General features: G+C 33.1%; 2 protein-coding genes and 1 long non-coding RNA gene across 10 annotated transcripts; 2 read left to right on the forward strand and 1 right to left on the reverse strand.

Annotated features, from left to right (window-relative positions):
• Nucleotides 1-245: 245 nt before the first annotated feature.
• LOC133293147 (uncharacterized) lies at nucleotides 246-7051 on the forward strand. Its single transcript, XM_061491685.1, has 11 exons — nucleotides 246-274; nucleotides 374-498; nucleotides 619-703; nucleotides 798-930; nucleotides 1040-1197; nucleotides 1283-1406; nucleotides 1535-1717; nucleotides 1799-1864; nucleotides 4518-4526; nucleotides 4626-5136; nucleotides 5388-7051. The coding sequence occupies exons 1-11, from the start codon at nucleotides 246-248 to the stop codon at nucleotides 7049-7051; spliced, it is 3087 nt and encodes a 1028-aa protein (XP_061347669.1).
• A 3310-nt stretch (nucleotides 7052-10361) lies between these two features.
• On the forward strand, nucleotides 10362-14761 carry LOC133293098 (uncharacterized). Of its 8 annotated transcripts, none has more exons than XR_009749013.1 (8): nucleotides 10362-11168; nucleotides 11737-11906; nucleotides 12234-12371; nucleotides 13068-13411; nucleotides 13533-13602; nucleotides 13782-13860; nucleotides 13967-14333; nucleotides 14565-14761. It is a non-coding gene; the product is annotated as an uncharacterized LOC133293098 (long non-coding RNA). The 8 variants fall into 8 exon arrangements; XR_009749016.1 differs by having other exon boundaries at nucleotides 13533-13597; XR_009749012.1 differs by having other exon boundaries at nucleotides 10363-11168; nucleotides 13052-13321.
• A 1497-nt stretch (nucleotides 14762-16258) lies between these two features.
• Nucleotides 16259-17571, reverse strand: LOC133293129 (probable esterase KAI2). Its single transcript, XM_061491665.1, has 2 exons — nucleotides 17139-17571; nucleotides 16259-16690 (listed from the first exon to the last, which is right to left on the reverse strand). Exons 1-2 carry the CDS (start codon nucleotides 17504-17506, stop codon nucleotides 16309-16311), a joined length of 750 nt encoding a protein of 249 aa, XP_061347649.1. The 5' UTR covers nucleotides 17507-17571; the 3' UTR covers nucleotides 16259-16308.
• Nucleotides 17572-23280: the final 5709 nt, after the last annotated feature.

Raw genomic sequence — 23280 nt, forward strand, 5'->3', positions numbered from 1 at the left:
TCCTTATTTTTAAACTCTTTGCGGTTATAGTTTTGTGTTTTTAATGTTTTGTCACGAGTAATCTTATTCTGTATCATTATTTTTTTCATTAACTGTGTTTTTTATGTTTCTGTATTCATTTTTTATTATTGCATAAGTTTTTTTCACAAACTCTTTGCTGCGTTTTTTTTTTGTAGACGTCATTGGTTTAATCTCAGGAATTGGGAAAGTTTGTGATCGTGTGGTTTCTGGTAGGAAGACAAAAAATGGTGGTGTTGGAGCTTGACGACCTGAGGTACTTACAAATGTTTAGTTAAATGAATTATTTTTGTCCAGCTCTGTTAGCTTAAATTTTACGCGTATTAATGTTGTGCTTGCTGCAACTCACGTGTAGGGGTCATAAGTTGGAGTGCACTTTGTGGGAGCATTATGTGGATGAGGTCCAATCTTTTTTGGCAGACAACGACGATCCTCATAACGTCCTGATAGTCCAACTGGGAAGGATTAAGTGTTTTAGAGGTATGTTTTTTCCAAACAACGTTGTTTTAATTTTTGCTTTTATAATCAGTTTTTATGCACGTTATTTTAATTAATTTTGCTTTTGTATTCAATGTTTATCTGAACCTTTTAACTCAATAGGTAAGGTCGGGATAACAAATACAAAATATACAACAAGGATTGTAATGGATTCAAAACTGAATGAGATTGTTGAGTTCAAAAAACGGTGTGTACCTTCTCTCTTCAGCTCATTTATTCGGTTATTGATTAATGGATTTTCATATTTTTTGATTTTTTAATTATTAATTTTTGCGTTATAGTCTCTCGATTGATGGTGTGGAAAGTAGTACAAGGATGACTCAATTGTCTACTCAGTCATCCTATTCTTTCGAAAATGATTTTCTTAAGGAGACTGAAAAAAAGTCTATCAGTGATGTGAAACTTTGTGTTGAGGTAAATGTTCAAATTTTATTTTTACTTTTCTTTAATTTTTAATTTCCTTTAATTCTGTCAATTTTGTATTGATGATATTTTATGTTAAACTGCGATTGCTTTAATTAAGGTAACTACCTGCATCACATACGGGACTATAAAGGCAATTGAGAGCAAATACAACTGGTGGTACAAGTCATGCAAAAAGTGTCCATTTTCCGTTTATGAGGATTTTGAGAAGTGGTATTGTAAGAACTGCCAAAAACATTGGGAAGATTATTATCCGAGGTAAAATATTCTTCTTAGTTTATAACCTGTCTTTAATCCGTATCATTCATGTACGTTGCTGATATACAATTTCGCAAAACTCCAGATTTAGTGTTCAGGTCAGAGTTGTGGATAACACAGATTCCGCATCCTTTATTCTGTTTGATCGCGACTGTGTGTCTTTGTTGGGAATGAGTGCTGCTGAATTGCGCGAGCTGCATTTCAAGAGGGTTTGTTTTTTAATTGCTGTGTTATGGTTAAAATGTATTTTTTGTCGTTTTGTGCTCTCTGTTTGCGCTGTCTATGTTCTGTTCTTTTTTTTTTAGAATAATTTTTTTTCCCTTTTCATTTTTTTTAGGGTGCCGATTTGGATCAATTTCCAAATGAGTTAAATGTTCTGAATGAAAAGTCAATGTTGTTCAAGATAAATGTTAAGCAAAAGGATTTGAACACAAATAGTGAGCCCAAATATCAAGTTTCCAAAATTTGTATCAGCGAAGACATAATCTCAGCGTTCATTAAGTCTCTTATAGATCCAAATGTATGCTGCTTATATATTTCTTTTAGATAACTATTTTTCTTATACATTATATTTACTGTTGTTGGTTGTTGTCTATCACAGGATGAAGCAAATTTCGATAATGCACGCGAAAATGAAGTTGTTTCGTCGGAACTGGAAAAGGCTGCGGTGAGCTATGAATTCGATTTAGATTCATGTTATTAAAAATATATAAATACATATTTGACATACCTTTTTTATATGAAAAAAAAAAAAAAAAAAAAACACAGGATGTTGAAAGTCAGACCTGTGACAGTGCTGACGTTAGTGATGTCTCTCTGACGATGTTGACACCTGTGCTCACTTCTCATGATTCCATTGCTGGAGAATTTAAATTTTCAGCTGTTCGGCCGACAAAGAAAATAAAGCTTGAAAAGGAGTTACGTACTGTGGTTCTTATATTTTTATTTAAAATTCATTTGTGTTTATATGTATTTTTTCTTACGCGAAGTGAAAACAGTGATAATTTATTTTTTCTTTATTTTTTTAAATAGATTTGATGCAGAGGCAGATGAGAGTACGCTGTAGATTGGGCTGCTGTGACTGAAGAGTGTTATTTTGCGTCTTGGGACATGATGTTTATTTGACAAACTCTTGCATAGACATTTTTTTTGTTGGAGTTACATCTTTAAGTGTTTGCATCTTTTTTAACTTACGTTTATTAAATGTCCAAGTTTGTGATGTTTTGCTATGTTGAGTACAACAAAAACAAAATGTTACGTGGTGTTTATTAATGTATTCGTTTGCGCTTTTCTTTTTAAGAAAAAAAATAATTCATTGTTTGTGTAAGGGATATAATTCACTCTTTTATTTTTATTAACGTTAATAACTGGAATTCAAGTATTTCTTTTGTTTTCCAAACAAACACAATATCCGTACTCATCTTAACATCACAAGCTACAAATTTTAACTTTAATTATATTAACCTTATTAACTTCAATTTCCTTTGTTTACATCTCTGTTTATTTTTTAACTGAACCGAATGTAAGTAGGTTCTAATCGTTTTGTTTTTTTAATCTTTAATCAGTTTAATTCAAAAACTTTACATTTTTTAAAGAATACAATTCTATTTGCTCGAAAAAAAAATTAATTAGTAAAAAAAAAATTATACATATCCCGACCTTTGTTCCTTATTTTCAAATTTTTAAATTTGAATCTTTTATTAACCTCTTGATTCAGTTGAATCAGGTATGAGTGTTTTGTTATTAGAAAAAATGACTGTTTTATTCCATGAAAATCTCATTTATAACTACTAAATCACTCTTTTGTCGTCATCTTTGTTTTTTAAATAAGTTTGATTCAAAAACTGTACATTTTTTAAAGAAGACAATTAACCTTTATTCAGTTTAATTCAAAACGTTTTTTCAGGATATTCATTGTTATTAAAACAAATGACTGTTTTATTCCATGAAATGACTGTTAAAAAAAACTACTAAATCACTCTTTGTCGTTATCTTTGTTTTTTAAATCTTTATTCAGTTTAATTCAAAAACTTTACATTTTTTAAAGAATACAATTCTATTTACTCGAAAAAAAAATTAATTAGTAAAAAAAAAACATGCATACATATCCCGACCTTTGTTCCTTATTTTCAGATTTTTAAATTTGAATCTTTTATTAACCTCTTGATTCAGTGGAATCAGGTATGAGTGTTTTGTTATTAGAAAAAATTTCTGTTTTATTCCATGAAAATCTCATTTATAACTACTAAATCACTCTTTTGTTGTCATCTTTGTTTTTATAATAATTGATGTTGATCATGTAATCTAATCGTTTTTTTTAACATTTATTCAGTTTAATTCAAATCTTTACGTTTTTTGAAAAAAAAACGGGATATTCATTGTTATTAAAACAAATGACTGTTTTATTCCATGAAATGACTGTTAAAAAAACGGGATATTCATTGATTTATAACTACTAAATCACTCTTTGTCGTTATCTTTGTTTTTTAAATCTTTATTCAGTTTAATTCAAAAACTTCACATTTTTTAAAGAATACAATTCTATTTACTCGAAAAAAAATTAATTAGTAAAAAAAAAAATAATTATACATATCCCGACCTTTGTTCCTTATTTTCATATTTTTAAATTTGAATCTTTTATTAACCTCTTGATTCAGTGGAATCAGGTATGTGTGTTTTGTTATTAGAAAAAACTTCTGTTTTATTCCATGAAAATCTCATTTACAACTACTAAATCACTCTTTTGTCGTCATCTTTGTTTTTTAAATAATTGATGTTGATCATGTAATCTAATCGTTTTTTTTAACCTTTATTCAGTTTAATTCAAATCTTTACGTTTTTTGAAAAAAAAAAAGGGATATTCATTGTTATTAAAACAAATGACTGTTTTATTTCATGAAAATCTCATTTATAACTACTGAATCACTCTTTTGTCGTCATCTTTGTTATAATTGATGTTGATCATGTAATCTAATCGTTTTTTTAACCTTTATTCAGTTTAATTCAAATCTTTACGTTTTTTGAAAAAAAAAACAGGATATTCATTGTTATTAAAACAAATGACTGTTTTATTCCATGAAATGACTGTTAAAAAAACGGGATATTCATTGATTTATAACTACTAAATCACTCTTTGTCGTTATCTTTGTTTTTTAAATCTTTATTCAGTTTAATTCAAAAACTTCACATTTTTTAAAGAATACAATTCTATTTACTCAAAAAAAATTAATTAGTAAAAAAAAAAAATTATAAATATCCCGACCTTTGTTCCTTATTTTCAGATTTTTAAATTTAAATCTTTTATTAACCTCTTGATTCAGTGGAATCAGGTATGAGTGTTTTATCCCCCTGTTCAGAGATTGCCATTTCACTTGCCTAATGAAAAGAACATTATTTTCAGTGATAATGATTCGTTGTATGATGTAAAGACAAGGGCGGAGTCTAGACTGTCAATTTTTGAGTCTTGGATGGATGCAAATAAAAAATATCCAGAAGGTAGACATCTAACTTATGGAGAGTACCCGACTGAATTTGTTTTCAAAGAAAAAACGCATGAATGGAATCCGAGAAAAAAAGGATTTTCCATTGGAAGGATAAATCGTTTTTCTGCCAATAATGGAGAAGATTCATATCTTCGCACCTTGCTTAATTTTCAAAGAGGTTGCACCAGTTATGAAGATCTTAGAACGATCAATGGTGTGGTTTTTCCTACATTTAAGGATGCGTGCTATTCTTTAGGACTTCTGGATGATGACAATGAGTACATTGATGCAATTAAGGAGGCAAGTTCCTGGGGATCTGCTGCTTATCTTAGATGTCTGTTTGCTCTGTTGTTATTTGCCAACTCAATGAACAGACCTGAAATAGTTTGGGAAGAGTGTTGGAAATTTTTATCCGACGACGTTGTTTATCGGCATAGGAAAAGAATAGGACGCCAAGGTACGTGTTATAATAATATTTCATACAATTTTTTTTTTGTTTAACCGAAATCAGCATATGCTGCCTTAGTACTTATTAGCTTTTTTTGCCCGTATTCAGCAAATGTTGCTTTAGTGCTTATTTTGTTTTTTTTTTTGCCCGCATTCAGCAAATGATGCTTTAGTACTTATTTCGCTCTCTTTTCTTTCTTTGATTACTTTATCTTTGTTAATTTTTTAATTTTTTTTCCTTTGAATTTTATGCTTTGTCAGATGCAATTCTTACAGAAGAGTCTATAAAAAACATAACTCTTGAAGAAATTGATAAAGTACTGCAGAGCAATGGGAAATGCCTCTCTGATTATCCGTCAATGCCACGCATCAATAGTGAAACTTTGCTTGATATGCAAAATCGATTAGTGTTGGATGAATTAATGTATGACAGATTTGCTTTGGAAGAGGAGCATAAAAGACTAATTAATTCCCTCACTGATGAGCAGAAAGCTGTTTATGATAAAATTGTTTCAGCAGTTACGGCAGGTAATGGAGGGTTATTTTTCCTATACGGGTTCGGTGGTACAGGAAAAACATTTATTTGGAATACTCTTTTAGCATCTATTAGATCAAAAGCTGGAGTCGTACTTAATGTTGCTTCTAGCGGAATTGCTTCCCTTCTGCTTCATGGAGGACGAACAGCGCATTCTAGATTTCGTATTCCTATTCAAATAAATGAAGATTCAAGGTGTAATATAAGGCCGAAATCTACTATAGCTGAGTTGCTGTCAAAAACAAAGTTAATCATTTGGGATGAAGCTCCAATGGTACATAGATTTTGCTTTGAGGCTCTGGATAGGACACTAAGAGATTTTCTTAGAATTTCTGATACAAGCTGTGTTGATATGCCATTTGGTGGAAAAGTTGTTGTTCTAGGAGGTGACTTTCGGCAAATATTATTTGTCATTCCTCATGGCAGCAGACAAGATATAGTTCATGCAACCATCAATTCTTCTCATCTATGGTCCCATTGTCATTTATTAACTTTGACCAAGAACATGCGTCTTAATTCTGGAAGTAGCGCTCACAATTTAGAGGAAATAAAAGAATTTTCTGAGTGGCTACTTAAAGTTGGGGATGGTAATCTTGGAGATGATGTTGATGGAGAATCTATTATAACAATTCCAGATGAATTGTTGATTAGAGAATCGGAAGATCCGCTGTCGGATATGGTTAATTTTGTTTATCCGAATCTCTTGGATAATATTTTGGATCAGACCTTCTTTAAAAAACGTGCTATTCTAACTCCTAAATTGTCCGATGTTGCTATGTTAAACGAGCACCTAATGTCTATGATTCCTGGTGAAGAAATGACTTTTTTGAGTTCAGATAAAATTCTTAAGCAAGGTGGGACTTCCTCTGTTGAGGATGATGAAATCACCCCTGAGATCTTAAATACATTATCATGCTCAGGGATTCCTGATAATAAATTAATCTTGAAAGTTAAAGTTCCAGTAATGCTATTAAGAAATATTGATCAGTCGAGAGGTTTATGCAATGGCACGAGATTGCTTATTACAAAATTAGGGAATCATGTTGTTGAGGCAATTGTACTTACAGGAAGCAATATAGGGGAAACTGTGTTAATCCCTAGAATGACGATGAGCCCATCGAGTCATACATTTCCTGTAAATTTCCAAAGAAGACAATTCCCCCTGATTGTATCGTTTGCCATGACTATCAACAAGAGTCAAGGACAATCACTTTCACATGTTGCAATTTATCTCCCTAAGCCTGTCTTCACTCATGGGCAATTATATGTGGCACTGTCTAGAGTAAAGAGTAAGCATAGATTGAAGATATTGATACTAGATGAAAATGGCTGCATTACGAATAGTACCCTTAATATAGTTTACAAGGAAGTATTTCAAATACTGCTATAGTATATTAGGCTCTTTCTTCAAAGATATAACTTCGTTGTATGGTACAGGTAAAGACAAAAAAAATGACTGTTTATTCGCTTCTCTTTTCCTTATCTATCTTCAAATATATGACCTTTATTATCTTATTTTCTTTCATATTTTTAATGTAACAATGAATGACTGTTTTGTTATTTAAAAAAATGACTGTTTGGGACTTTTGAAATACTGACAAAATGAGTTCGGCCCGAAGGGCCGACCCACCATGCCAAACAAACCAATTTTTTTTCCCGTGCATCAGCACGGGTAATTCACTAGTCTTTTACAAAAAGAACTCTTCTCCGTTGGAAACTATTTAAATAGCTTCTTAGCGCTTAGCTACTTTATCCTTGTGCGGCTGGCACTACTACTCTAGTGATTGGAATAATCTACTCTTTTTCGCGAGAAGGCCCATCCTTCAATATCATGATTGGGCCGGTGACGTATTCTAATGATCTGGATCTCTGGCTTATCTCTTGACGGATTCTATTTCGGCTAGTGGGATTTAAGTGACGATAATCAGGGAAAAGGCTTGATTGGCTCTGATCAATACCATCCAAAAGTGCTTGCTTCATCCATTCGTGACATTACATTACTGGTTAAGCTTGAACTTATAAGGAGAGAAGCTAAAAAAAAGAATTTCTAAACACACACTAAATATCGAAAGCCACCACCGATAAAATAAAATAAAATTATAATCAACAGGCATAATTGCCTTTAAAGTATAGAACTCACACCTTAGTCATTAATAATTTTCCATGCGCTTCATCTCTTTTTATTATTTCTTTATTGTTTTTCTGTTCCCTTCTTTTAGTGGAACTTTCTTGTGAGTTTCAATTTTCAGGAGCAGAACTTTATCGGCCTCTGGCCCCTCTTTTTTCATTTAAATCGTGTGTAAGAGTCACATGATTCACGACAGTGGGGAAGATACGAGTACGACAACTATAACATCATAAAAAATTCACGGGGTACTTGATAATGTTGGTGGAAAAGGGGACACTGACAATTAGCGGTTCGGGTTTATTAATTGATCATTCTAAATTTGAGGTAGATAACTTTCATGGCAGATAATAAAATTGTTTAAGATTAAATGGGACAACTTAGTGCTTGGAAATATCTCATTTTTATATAGTCCGTTCTTCAAAAATTTGCGTATGTTTACGAATCAATTTTAAAAATTATAAAATTCACCTAAAAAAAAAAATTATAAAATTCATGTTATGTTAGTTATTCTAATACACTGATCTTTGGTACGTGAACTTAAAAAACAAACCTAATATGAATAATCTTATAAATTTAAACAGTAACTCATACGTATAAATAAATGTATATCTACACCAAAAAAAAATGTATATACTAACATATTGTGAGAATATAATATATTTAGAGACTAAATTATCTATATACTCAATTATTTATTAATTAAAGTCAAATATAAACTTTTATAATACAACTAGTAAACTATTATTAAAAATTAAAATAGCATTTATTATATCAATGCTTTTATATATACATAATTTTATCGATTACAGTATGTAATTTTTTTTTTTAAGATACATAAATTATTTTATTTATATCTACATATTGACGGACACAATGAGTTTATCGATTTATATCTTTTTTTTAACGGTTAGAGTAGTTTGTAAATGATTTATTTTAATCGAAATAACAGATTGATAAATAAATAAAATATTCAACGTGAATAAAATACATGAAAAGTTGAGAAATAACTTATAATTAATTACTTTAAGGAGCATTTACAATTTCTTTTTATGTTCGTTAATCTACATGATTAATAAATGAATATATTCTTTTCTTCCTGTTTATATTATTCTTTAAATCATTAGATGAGTAATTAATAATAAATTTTAAACAGATAAAAAAGTTAGATACCCGAGTAAAGTAGTTTTTTTTTTCTTTTTTGGCATACCGACTGTAATTACTTAGTCGATATTGAGTATTTCCAAAAGCTTTAACTTTTTTAGCCGTCTATAAGACTAATTTTGAGTCGGAGATTACTCATAGTTAAAACTTATTATTCCTCTCTAAATATGTATAATTTTTTTTTTTGGGTACAGCCGTATAGGTAACACAATATTCTAACAATATAAATTTGTCCCTAATTTAAACTCAAACTTAATTTCGAATTGTAATTAACAAACTTAAGTATATATATCCCAAAAAAAAAACTTAAGTATATTATAACATCCAGAAAAAAAAGAAAAAAAAGCTTTAGTATATTACATTATTACAACATCCACACAGGCGCACACTATTTTATATTTTACAAATACTTGTGCTTCCGAATATGGCCATCAAGGAAAATGGCATGCGTTTTACTCAAAGATGAAAGATGTACTATATATTGAACTATGTCCCTGCCCCTACCAAAACAACTTGTCCTTTCTTCTTGAAGTACGAAAGCTAGAAACACTACTTGCAAAACTACAGCTGCCAAAATGCGCTTTACTCAGCTGGTTAATCTGTCCCATTGGTTAAATGGGGTCAGACAGGTTGAGTTTTTTAATCAATCTCAAAAGCGGGGCGGGTTGATGACGATCATAGATGAGCCGAGGCGGATAAGTGTAAAATAGACTTAAGCTGACGGGCCAACCTGCCTAGCTCGCCAAACGGGGCAGGACGGATTGAGTTTTTCATTCCACTTTTAAAAGCGGGTCGGGTCAGATCGAGTTTTTCAGGCCACTTTCAAAAACGGGACGGGACGGGATGACTCATTTTTTGAAGGGTTGATGGCGGGGTGGGATGGTCACCCACTTTGCCACCTCTACTTGCAAGCCACAACTGGATTCAGATTTTCATGACGAAAATTACAAATAGTAAACTTTGAAATTTCATACCTAGCCTATATGGATTAATAATGAATAAATTATTAGTTAATCACATCTATTAATTAGTTAATGAACTAATAACATAAATTTTACTTAAATAACAAGCTATCAATCCACTAATTAATTAATATATTTTTTTAACTAAAAACTTGTTCATCATTAATTTGGTGTCTAAGAGATGTGAAATATTCAATCAAGTGAGGAAAAAAATATAAAATGATAGTGAAAACAAAAAAATTATGGGAGATGTTATATTTACCACAAATTAAGTTTACCACCTCTATTATAACCGTTGGATGAAATTAAATCAATGATTGTCATTTGATACGAATTTTCTTTCTCCTCTTCAATCACTTCCTCTCGTCATGTTTTACTGACCACTATCTATAGTTATCCTGTGCTAACTAGTAGCATCGTAACATCCTACGAGTTCTTTAGATATGGACGATTCTACTCGGTTTGTAGGATTGTTGTGGCTAGGATCGTACCAGATCGCCGAGCTACATTGTAAAAACGATGGGATCGTACTTTTTTTCCCAAACGATATGTGAAAAAAGAACCCACTTCTCTTCTCACTACAAGAAATCCGCGATATAGAGGCGGTGTCCTAGTGGCTGTTTTAGAAACCGACCGTAAATCTAGCAATTAAGTACGCCCCTAAGAAAGTTTTTTTCACTCTCTCCTGATGCTAAGTATCCCACTTACATATCTCATTTTTTTCCTTTTTTCTTGAAGCTAAGTCTAAAAAAACCTTGAGTTTCTCATTGTTCATTTCTCTCTAGTGTTTCCATGCCAAAAGCCACCATTAACACCAATCCCATCGATAAAAGGTTCCTCTATATATTCTCAAATCCATTTTGTGCTTTTAATTTTTTTTCTTCTAGATTTAGATCTAATTTACGCAATCACGCGATTTGATTCGATGTGGTTGTACCGATTGATCTCAAATAAAGCTAGTTTATTTCCAATTTGTAACAATGATGAGTTTGCCCTTTCATATGTTCTTTCGCAAATGCTCTCGGACGTATCAATGATCAAATTTTGATCTATTTTATGACTTTGTTCTTCCCTTTCCTTTTCATAAACCCTAGCCGCTTACATGAATTTCAACTTGGAGCTTCATTATGGTTTGAGATTCTGTTTTTGATCTGCTTTTGTTTCTCTTTATTAGACTGTAATTTTCGTTCAGTTTGTTAGATCCACCTTTGAAGAAATATGGTTGTGGCAGAGGCCCAGTACATGGTTGCTTTGAGGTGATTTTTCCTTTGTTATTGTTTTCAATATGATTTTTGGTATCATTTCGAAGCCTGGTATTCTCCAAATTTTTGCTTGTGCTAAAAATCCAATAAAATTATCTTAAGCTTACGCACTATAGAGGAGGAAATTTTGGGTGAAGTGAACACTTGGAGCAGTGGGGTATGAAGGGGTGAAGGGGCCATAATGTGAATTTAGTGCTGCTGAGGGTGGCATGGCAGTTGAATGCATAGGGGTAGGGTAATGTGTCATTGATTAAAGAGATCAACGCATCAAGTCTATCTCTCAATTGATGCAATATATAGTTGAACATTAAACATTAAACGGCATGTTATTGTAGTATATCTAGCCTTCTTATAGTTTTTTTATATTTATTTATTTGCAATATTTGTTGCGTTATTTATGTAGCCTGTGTTGTATTGGTTCCATTTTTTCTTTATATTTTGAACTAACGATTTCATTTCAGGTACTATGGTTCTCTTAGTAGTAATAGAACATTTAGCATTCTTGATGCCTTTCCTTTGAAGCTAACAATTTGATGTTGGTGGATGCCCCTGTTTTTGCCAGTGTTAAGAGGGCCTAAATGGGAACACTTACGGTGTGAAATACATCCTTTGGCTATTGATGAAATTGCTCTTTAGATTTTGTGGACCGAGTCATTGAAGTCATGTATATATTCCTGACAATGGCTTTAGGAACTGACGATGTTGTTAAGAGTAATGGTATAGTCTTAGCAGGTAATAAGTACTTAGAATATACGTGAATAATGCTAGCTCCAATTCTGATGTGAAACATGCATTTCAGTTTATGCATTTTTATTTTCAGTACAAGTGAGTCACTTCCTGTATGAATGTGTCATTAAGCTTAATTTTGTATGGAAAATTAATCTATGCTTTTAAATTAGTGAAAACAAATATGGATAAGTATGATGTAGAACATTGAGTATTGACATTTCGTCATTTGAAGTGTGCATTCAAACACTATCATGAAAGAATCAATGGGTATTTATTTATGATTGTTCTAGTGTTACTTGTTGACATGAATAATGGTGTGGTTAATACCAGGAAGGACACAATCTTATCTTTCAACAAGTGTGGATTCCAGCTCTCACCATAATTGTACTCTCAGAGATCAGGGATGATACTTTTGTTGCAGCTACAGTTTGGGGTTGTTTCTAATTTACTGCATGTTAGGGAGCCAAAGTAAGTTATCAAATTTCAATGCACCCAAAAAATAATTCACAATATTTTTTTATGTATGTAGGTAAATGTACCAATTTGGCATTGTTAAGGAGACAACGAGCTTATTTACGATCTGTATGTCCAAAAACAATAGAAGAAGTAGCCATTTTTTTATTTATAAATAAAATAAATAAAAATAAAATAAAAAAATAAATGAAGCATATTATTACAAGATTGGCATTGGGCGTAATGCCCTTACCTGAACATATAATCTACTGCATTTTGGAGTTGTTTCTAATTTATTTGTCTCCTGTTTTTACTGGTTTAAAAATACTTTTTTGTTTTGTTTTGTACATTGTAAATTATTAATGTACGTATTTAAACTATTGTTGTACTTGATTTCATAAAATTTTAATTATTTCAAAAACATTAATCTGTTATGTTTGTAAATGATCTTTTTTTAATGATGTTTCCATAGTTATTATATTTTGACCGAGAAGACAACGATGGTTTAATGATAGGTATTATACAGAATAAAAAAAATTATTTTGAAAATAAACTATGTAGAATAAGTTTTGTCAATGAAAATAAAACCAGATAACCATGAAAATAAACCTAATTATCCTAATTACATCAGAAAATAACAAAAATTATTAAAATAGAATTTCATGAAATTGGGCCTTCTTGACTATTGAAAATAGTCCAACAAATATGCAGGTCTTCTCTCAGTGCGAATGAGCTTGTTCTCTCTCAGCCTAATGACTTGGGGTACAACACCCCTTCCCCCATCAAAACAGTCCTCGTCACGAGGTGTGAAGGCCCACAATGTAAATGGTCTAAAGCCTAATAACAATTCCTTGGTTCCATGAAGCTGTCGGTGGGAAGGTTCTTGAGAGAATTGGCTCTTGGGAGTTATTGCAAGCTGGCAAACACTTTCTTGGTTGGAGATAAGCAAAAATCTCTATTGGTAGGTATGGAGACAAGAATCTTATTCTCTCCCTTGTGATTGGCTACTGCAACGATGGAGATAAGGTCACTTGTGTTCCCAATGTTGTGGCCTAGTAATGTGGTTTCTCTTCAGCCTTCTTCTATGGATCCCTGTTTATTTTATGTTAAAGCCCTTTGCATTATTTTATGCTTGTCGCGGCCACAAAGTCCTTCCTAATGCTTTTCTTGTCCCAGATGATCCCATTGTTCCACTTACCATCGCAGGGATGCTTCAATTCAAGCCTATCTTCCTTGGCAAGGTAAGGTATGCCATCTTCTCCTTCTGTTCATATTCTACAGCCCTATTAACTCTCTCGCATCAAGCTTCAAAAATAAGCTATTCAATGGGCATGGGAGCTTTCTACCATAGAGTAACTATTTACGCCATTTCCTTCATTATTCATCACTCTTTACAACTCACCCTAACATGTCTTTTACTTTTAGGTTTGGTTTGCCAGCTGACAGATTATGGGTTAGTGTTTATGAAGATGATAATGAGGCTTTTTAGCTATAGTCTGACGAGGTTAGCTAAAAATTTATTTCCTTTAGCATCGTTTTAAGTTTTAGCCAAGTATATTGGGTCTATGCTGAACGATATCTTAAACTTAATGTTCTTCGTTTCTGTTCAGGTTGATGTTCAGGTTGATAGTATAAAAAGGTTGGGTGAAGAGGACAACTTCTGGACCAGTGGAGTGACAGGTCTATGTGGTCCTTGCTCAGAAATTTATTATGATTTTCATCCTGAGGGGGGATATATAGATGCCATAGGTATGAAATAGTACGAGATTGACAATATTTTATATTCATTTTTTACATTTTGTGGGTTGGGTAGGGGGATGAAAGCAAGATCTTGGTGATGATACAAGGTTTATAGAGTTCTACAATCTAGTATTGATGCAATACAACAAAAAATATTATGGTTCTCTTGAACCTCTAAAGCAGAAGAACATAGATAGTGCGCTTGGATTGGAGGGTATGGCTTGCATTCTTCAAAAGGTATACATTTATTTTCATTGTTGTAAAAGTGACCACTTATATTTTTAGAAGTATTTATAGGGCCCCACACTTGAACTATCATTGATTCTACTCTTTTGGCCAAGTAATGATTTTCTACCTAGTGAACTAACTATTCTTATTAATGATCAGTAAGTTATAATTTTTCGTTATAAGTATCTTATCATTTTTTGATGTGTTGACTGAAAATGTTTTCCTTGGATTTTTATGCAGATAGCCGAGCTAAATCTTGTGACCAACCTTCTTCATATTATACAAGTCATAAGCAATAGCAGATTATTTAGATTTAAACATTTGTAATTTTATTGTACTTTGATTTTATTTGTTTAATTTGTAAAAGACATATTTACTTTGTTTTATCATATATTTGGATCTATTATTTGTCAATGCAAGATATTTTGATTTTATTTTTGGATTGCATTGGATGTTATAAAATTTGGTGATATTATATGAACGGGCTTAAATATTTTATCAATTAATAATAGGGTTAAGTTTATCTCATTTTACATGAGATAAACAATTTTCCTAGACACTCAAAAAAGGGTTTCGTCTACTACTTTTTTTCTTTCTCCTCTTACCTGTGGGTCTCACTTATAATTTTATTTCGACAACATGAGGTAATTATTTTTCTATAACATAAGAAAAGTATTTCCCTTAATAATATGTATTGTTTAACGGTATGAACAAATATAACATAAAAGTATTGTGTAATGGTATGAACAAATATAACATAAAAGTATAGCTGAAATTTGCCATTATAAGTTTGTCCCATCACTTTTTTTTCACGGCGGTTTTGTGGGGTATAGCGTCGAGTCTAATGGCGGTTATTCCGTCGGTTCTCTTAATTGACGTGAAATTAGTTAATGGAGCCAAATTTAATGTCAGTTTTCAAAAGCCGCAGAATTTTTCTACGTCGGTTTAAATTGCCTCTAAGTGTATAACAAACTGCCATAAAATAACATTTTTGTTGTAGATACGGACCCTTTAAGAATTGAACGAATAGAGCACCTGGTGAATGCGAGCCCCACCTACGCTACATAAGCAACTTTCTTTGCATTCAAGCATCTCTCTCTGGCGAGAGCCTCTGGTGCAAAGCATCTATATCTGTGCAAACTGCAATGTATATGCAACTCAACTCTTGTACGACGATGCTTGCGACTCTCCCTCAAAAGAGTCAAAATTGAAAGCTAGAGTTTTCATTTATCTTAAAGTAGCGTTTTGAAAAGATTGGACTTGCTGGATGTGGGATGAACTTAGATTCAAAAATTTATTTTGTAATAAAAAGAAAATTTTAATTACTAACCTTTATTAATATACTTTCTATCTATTTTTTAAATAAATAAAATATAAAATAATATAAATTTTTCATGTGTCAATACAGTTTTAGTTAATTAAATATTTCTCATACTTAAAATTTAAAAAACAATAAGTTACCCCCTTTTAAAATACAAAAGGTTAACCCTATATTCGTAGAAAAAAAATCTTTTTTAAAAATTCACGTGATTTTAATATTTTATTTACACAAGTACAATTTTACGATTTGTGTCAATCTTACTATTTACGATTTTTTTCACTCCCGATTTAGGTAAGATTTGGATCTTAACATTGGGTGATAAATATACCTTATCCAAAAACTATGCCAGTATATAGTGACGGAGCCACGTTGGTGCCAGAAGGTACCTTAACACTGGTTAATTTAGTCACGTTTCAAGCATAACTAAATAAACGTAGCAAATCATATTTCAAATTTTTTAAAAATTAGCCGCATTTTAAACGTAACTATATAACCATAGCTATTTTGGTACCAGCTAAAATTTTTTGCTGTAACTAAAATAATTTGTTGGCTCCATGTAGGATACCAAAAAAAGTAATTATATTATTTGAGTCAATCATTTTGACTATGCCAAATCGTGCTGAATGTGATTGAGCAGCACCGGAATTACAATATCCGGCGAGCTCAACTGTGGCAAGTGACCCTCCGTGGGCATGACCTCCACGATGGATTTCCCCCAAGGCTCTGTCGCAGATATTCAGCAACAACAACTGGTACGGCCAAGTCCTTTGTGCTTTGTATGATGTGGCAAGGCACGGTGACCAGGCCCAAATTTTGCCTCATATCAAATTGGAATATGGTCTGGGCCAAACTCATTGCTATATCAGGCCTCATGTTAAATAATGTTCTACTAAATTCCTGCACCGCCACCGACTCCATATCGCCACCAACCACCAGCGGTGCGAACCCCGAACACCATGCTTTGTAATTCGATCGAATCCCATCGTACAATTGTGTCAGTTCTTCTTGCTGGAACCCTCCATAATAATTTGCATCATTCAAAAACCTATAGCAATATTAAATTAGGCTCTATTTACTATAACCCAAAAAATAAAGCTAGAAATAAGGAGAATAAATAAACTTATAGCTACTTTTGAGATCCTGCGTGAAGCGTGATCATGTCCACCCTTGAAAACTATAATCACGTTCATCCTTCAAATTCAATAGATTTTTTTTGTGAATGAATATATTAAGTTAAATTTAAAATAATTATTATTGTAATCTTTACCCTAACATGTATTAGAGCTGTCTTGTGTGGTCACGAGTTTGATCATCGTCCACCACTTTTTAATAAAATTAAATAATTATGAGGTAAAAAAAAAGAACATATACAATATTTATATTTCAAGTTCAAAGATCTTGTGAAAAAATATTAGAGAAATTATATATGAAAAAGTGTAATCTTCACATAACACTTAAGCTTAATGAGAAAGTTGCGGTACTGGTTTAATTACCTTGGAGAGGCGGAGACTAAGATGAGCTTAGAAAAGAGGTGAGGGTGAGAGATTGAAGCGAGGACACCCACCATAGCTGAAAGAGAGTGACCAACGAAGATGCATGATTGAACTTGAAGCTCTTCCAAAATGGCGAGTAGATCATACACAAAGCCTTGGAGCGTGGAGTATCGTTCAAAGTCGAAATAGTCTGGATTTGTGGTACCGGCTCCCATGTTGTCATATAGAATCACGCGATAAACATCAACTAGATGAGGTACGAGGTGCTTCCACACGGATTGGTCTGTTCCAAAGCCATGAGCCAGTACCACAATTTGATTCCCTGTTCCAACTACTCTCACGTTATGAGCTTCTTCCACGATCCCCATATATGATCTTTCTTTTCCTTTACTTTTTGGTATACTTATGAATCTTTTAATTGTTGGGTTTCTTCAATAACCATGGCCGAGTCTAAGGAATTGAAGAGATGATGCTAAAGGCAAGTTGCATAATCGGGAAGGGTGAAATGCCACGTGATGAGACGTTGTCATGTAGATGGGGTTATGTTACATTCTATACAGCAGTACTATTTAAATTAAAATATTCAAAACTGCTGATCGGTCCATCATCATCAGGTTAGCGCCCCCGAGATTACATTGGCGCAATATTCAGAGTAAATACTTTTTTGGTTGTCAGACGATGTTGTTCTTAGTAAATAAAAAGTTCATAGTGGTTTCTAAGAAATTCAAAATGAATCCATTTAGTTGAAATCGTGATCCCTCACAAATTTAAAAAAGATCCATATTAATCCTCAAAATGATTAACATGTGTCCATTTTGAATTTTTTAGGTACCACGATGAGTCTTTTTATATGTTAGGGATTAAAACGGACATCATGAAATTTGCTGAGGACCAAAAATAATATTTATTCTTAAATTTATTTTTGTTGGGTTTCTCCTTAGGTAAAATAAAACATAATTGAGTACACAGTTCCAATGTAGCATTGGAATAATGTAATAAGCTACAAGTTTTTATGGATGGGAAAATAAATCTTTGCAAATCTTTGTGAATTCCTTAATTAATTAGTGAGTAATATTCTAGAGAATAGAAAAGTGGTCATTTGGTCATCTATAAACAGAAGAAGAATTGGGTTGAAACATCAAGCAATTCAACATTCTAAAAGCAAGAAGATCGATCCTACAATAGAGAGAGCCACGGTTGAGTAATAAGTTTAATTAAGAGATTGTAATTCATCTGCTGGATAGTACATGAGGTGTTTATTAGAGAAAGAAAATACTCTCTCGTAACACTACGGGTGTGCATGACAACCATTCTGTTTTCTGGCACTGTTTCTGAAAAGAAACAATTCTTTTCTATTTCTGTGCCTTGGAACAGTTTCTAAGAAAAAAATATGTTTGATAACATGTTATATTTATATTCTGAGAATGAGAATTGCGTTTGATAACACAACAAATAATATAATAAAAAATAATTCCTATCAAGCATAATTTTTTTTGGATCATTATTTTCCTTTTCATATGGTGGCGGTGGTGGCGACGACAACAGCGGTGGTGGCGACGGCGACAGCGGTGGTACGAACGGCAGTGGCTGCGGCGATGGTGGTGGTCGTAGTGGCGACGGCGGTGGCGGTTGGTGGCGTGATAGTGGTGGCATGGTGGTGTTAGTGATGACGTGGTGATGGTGGTGATGGCAGTGACTGCGACGATGGTGGTGGTAGTGGTTGGTGGCGGTGTGGCAGTGGCGATGACGTGGTGATGGTAATATGATGGTGGTGGTGACAGCAGTGGCTGTGGCAATGATGGTGGTAATAGTGGTGGTGGTAGTGGTGGTGGTAGTGGTGGCGGCGGTGGTGGTGGTGATGGCAGTGGCTGCGGCGATGGTGGTGGTGGTTGGTGACGGTGGCGTGGTGGCAGTGGCGATGATGTGGTGATGGTAGTGGTGGCGGTGGTAGTGGCGGCAATGGTGGTGATTGGTGGCGTGGTAGTTGTGGTGGTGTTGGTGATGACATGGTGGTGGTGGTGGTGACGGCAGTGGCAGCGACGGTGGTGGTGGTGGTGGTTGGTGACGGTGTGGCAGTGGCGATGACGTGGTGATGGTAATGGTGATGGCATGGTGGTGGCGTGGTGGTGATAGTGGTGGCGGCGGCGGCAGTGATGGTGGTGGGGGTGGTGGTGATGGCAGTGGTTGTGGCAATGATGGTGGTAATGTGGTGGTGGCGGTGGCTGCGGTGGTGACGGCAGTGGTTGCGGCGATGGTAGTGGTGGAATGGTGGTGGCGGCGGCGGTGGTAATGGTGGTGATGACAGTGGCATGGTGGAGGTGGTGGCGATGACATCGTGGTGGTGGTGGTGGTGGTGATGATGATGGTGACGACGACATCGTCGTGGTGGTGGTTGTGACGATGACATTAGTGGTACAACGGCGGTGGCGACGATGGTGGCAATGGTCATGTAGGGATGATGATGGTGGTGATGATGATGATAGTGATGGAGAGTAATTGTGAAAAAATAAGTGTTTCTCATTTTGTGCCCGGGAACAAAAAAGCAGAAACTTTTTGATTCTTTTTTCTATTCCCGAGCACAAAAATTAAACCGGTTCATCCCGAGAACAAAAAAATAAACCGGTTTTACCAAACGAGTTTCCTATCCATTCCTGTTCCCGGGAACAAAAATTAAAAAAGAATTGATTCTGGGAAGGTTGTTATGCACACCCTACTTCTGTAAAGATTTGGACCTCTCATTCTGTGATTTTTCCTTTTGTTTTTCTAGGATTTTCACATAAAATTTTGTGCGTCTCTATTTTTATATTCTTTATTTACTTGACCATATTAATTAGGCAAAGAGACCCGCTTTTGCGAACAATTTTTATGATAAATTAATATCACCTCATGTGATCTGTTATATCTAGCTATTATATTTAAAAGTTTTCCACTTTATATGGCAAAGTAATTTAAAGAGTTTTGCTCTCTCTTTTTTAAAAAGGAAAGAGTGTAATGACAAAAAACACAAATACAGAATAAATATAAGGTTTAATATTTTTTATGTTATATGAAATAATTTTATCTCTTTTACAAATATAAAAATAATTTTATGATTTTCGCAAATTAAACTCTAAAATTAATTATTAATTTATAATAAATGACAACTGTTGATTGACGGAAATCAACGGTTATGATATATGGTTGTAAGAGGTTGTAAAAAAAAAAGTTATAATCATAACCTTCCTATTTTTTTAATATGTAATCAGTAAATTCGGTTGATCAATGTTACAGTAACTCAATACCTCGACCGAGTCAACGATCAATCTCACTTTTAAAACATTAATAGGAAGAAATAAAAAACACATATCCGGACGATGCTTGTTGATTGGCCAAAAATCCTTCTTCTCATGGCTTCTGCAGGACCGCACCATCCCACGCAGTTTGGCTTGCGTGCTTAACACCACGTTTGAATTTTGATTCTTATCACCTTTGAATTCAATATCATGTGAGTGACCCTTGCTTTTCATGTCTGATTCACTTGCCTTCCGTCCTAGGTTACTTTCTTTGTTCTAAGCCGTAACTCTCCCTTTCTTTTTCTTCTCTTTGCTCATTGCCCATCGTCGCTAAGGTGGTTCACATGGTCGTCCCCAGTGTTCCCTTGAGCGTCATTCCAGTTCTTCTATTTCCCGTGATCGCAAAGCTCCAATTTTTCTTCACCCAATGGGTGTCCGGTAGAAAAGAATTTTTGTTTTAATCAGAAATCACGATTTTCAAAAAAAAGATGGTGATAAAATGAATTTAACGGGAATATTGAAATATTAAAAATGTTATCAAAAAGTTATTTGATAGACTAAAATATTCTCAGTAATGTTGAGTTAATTTTCTTGATGCTATACTCGATGGTATTTTTAGATGGCATTTTCAGAAAATTTTATACACAAAATAAAATTTCGAAAAACATCATATTCTGGGAAAAAATTTAAAAATCTTGTATAAAACGTGGATAAATAAAATTATCATCATCAGTTTTCCGAGAATCCTAGAAAGTACTTTCTACCAAACGTCTCCGTAGAGGTAAACATGTTTTCCTTTGTAGGCAAGACCTGGACAAAATCAGACGGGTCTTTAAGAGTTGGCTGCATACCTGATCCAAACGGTGACCTAAATTAATCACCCCATCGGATCAATCCGATTCAATTACACTAATAAATATAGTCGGACTCAGTACGCGTAAAGAATCATTTCAATTAAAAACTTTAAAATCTTAGGTGATGGCCTTTTTAATGCTTTTATTTTATTCTCTAATAATATGTTGTTTTTCACAAGGCTATTCAAGTTTTCCCATTTATATATCAAATTGTAACTATCATGTTACACGACAGAAAAATAATCTGGTTCACATTCATTGATTTTTGAACTGTCCTTTTTTGTTAAAAAAAAACACCTACAAAAACATATGCCTGTAAGAAGAAAAACTTTTCTCAGAAAAGTAAGCCCCTTATATTATTAGATTTTGGTAAAGGGTCTAACTTTTTTGATAGAATATTTTTTTCATTCTCATTCTTCTTTTCCTTTTCTTTCTTGGATTTCTTAGCGAGATTTTTTTAACATCGTTCTAACAGTAGAGCCTCTCGCAAAACTCTAGAAAAATCTAATTAAAAAAAAAAGTTTTTCGTATTATTTATGGGTTTTGTTTTTCTCCTTTCACATGAGAAAAAGAATTCTCCTACACACACATGTTTAAGGTAGGTCCCACCATTAAAAAATTAAAATAAAAAAAAAACAATACACACATATCGATGTATGAGTGACATGAGAAATGCTTTCTCCAACAACATAAAAAAGTATTTTCCCATTATTTATATATTCAAAGCCGTGTCCTGCTGAAACACATTATCTGTATAATTGGCAAGCGGTCTCAACAATTATTTTTGGTTATATTTCCGTCAACTTAATATAGAAAAAGGCAAATAAATGAGGTGCAATGAAGTTATTTATCATATTTATATCAATATATGAATTCATGTTTCACTAAATGATGGTTCAGCTTTCTTTCTTTCTTTTTAATATTCTCTTGTATGCTGATTTGTTTTTTCTTTAAAAGATATATGGTGATTTGTAAATAGAACAGTAAGAAAAAAATTGCTGAAAGCTTGCCCACATGCATAAAGTACCGTATACTTCAGCAAACACTGTGTATATATGAATGATGTCTATGTCTCTATGGCACCAGCATACCATATATAGTACTAGCTAGTAGCTAAATTATTTTCTTATTCATACACAGTGCTTAATTAAACTGAATGCCATCATGCTTAGTAAAAGAACGTAAATATAATGAAAATTCTCTGTTAGCTTGTTACCTTTTTTTTTTTAATTTCCCCCACTTAATATAATTAATGCAATATAAGTAAGATATTTTCAATATTCAATATAGAATTCGTGGCATCTTTTGCCAATTTGTGTTACATTCTTTTCTCTTTGCCCAATTTTACTTGGTAAGCTCCTTTACATGGTAAAGCTACATTGTCTATGTCATGCATCACTATGTTAATTTTTTTTTTATTTTTTTTTATACATTAAGAAATTGAAAACACAATCTATTATATAATTATCCACATCTCTTACCATTAGACTAACATTAGTAGCTTGCATCTAGGGGTGTCAAAACAGATTGATACGATACGAATACATCAACACAAATATAACACGAATTTTTATTTGTTTCAAAATCTTCAACACAAACACGACACGAATTTTTTGCAGGTTGACACGACACGAATAATACGCAAAATAAGAGTCAACGGTAATTGACAAAAAAAATAAATAAAATGGATTGAAATTTAAAAAAATAAAAAAAATTAAAATAATAATAATAATAAAATACAGGTCGACACAAATTTAACACACGACACGATACGAATTTTTTACGGATCATTTTTTTCAACATAAATACGATACAAATTTTTTTATAGAATTCAAACATGAATTTTCATATTGTGTAAGCAGTTAGTGAATTGAATGTTTTAGGTATTTTATGTTGGGCTAGTCTAGGTTACGTTGGTCCACATATATACTGTTATTGTCCCGAATTTAACACATATGGGCACCCTCAATAGTTGTCTGAATTTTCATGGTAACTTGACTCGTGAGTCGTCAATTA

Source organism: Gastrolobium bilobum, unplaced genomic scaffold (assembly GCF_033153095.1).
Source record: "Gastrolobium bilobum isolate Gb01-03AN ecotype WA unplaced genomic scaffold, APGP_CSIRO_Gbil_v1 utg16185, whole genome shotgun sequence".
In the NCBI taxonomy this organism is placed as follows: Eukaryota; Viridiplantae; Streptophyta; class Magnoliopsida; order Fabales; family Fabaceae; genus Gastrolobium; species Gastrolobium bilobum.

Coding starts and splice junctions, on each gene's coding strand:
- LOC133293129 (XM_061491665.1), bottom strand. CDS start 17,506: ATGGGGATCGTGGAAGAAGCTCATAACGTGAGAGTAGTTGGAACAGGG. Junction 16,691..17,138: donor TTAGTCTCCGCCTCTCCAAG/GTAATTAAACCA, acceptor ATATTGCTATAG/GTTTTTGAATGATGCAAATT.
- LOC133293147 (XM_061491685.1), top strand. CDS start 246: ATGGTGGTGTTGGAGCTTGACGACCTGAG. Junction 931..1,039: donor ATGTGAAACTTTGTGTTGAG/GTAAATGTTCAA, acceptor GCTTTAATTAAG/GTAACTACCTGCATCACATA. Junction 5,137..5,387: donor GAAAAGAATAGGACGCCAAG/GTACGTGTTATA, acceptor ATGCTTTGTCAG/ATGCAATTCTTACAGAAGAG.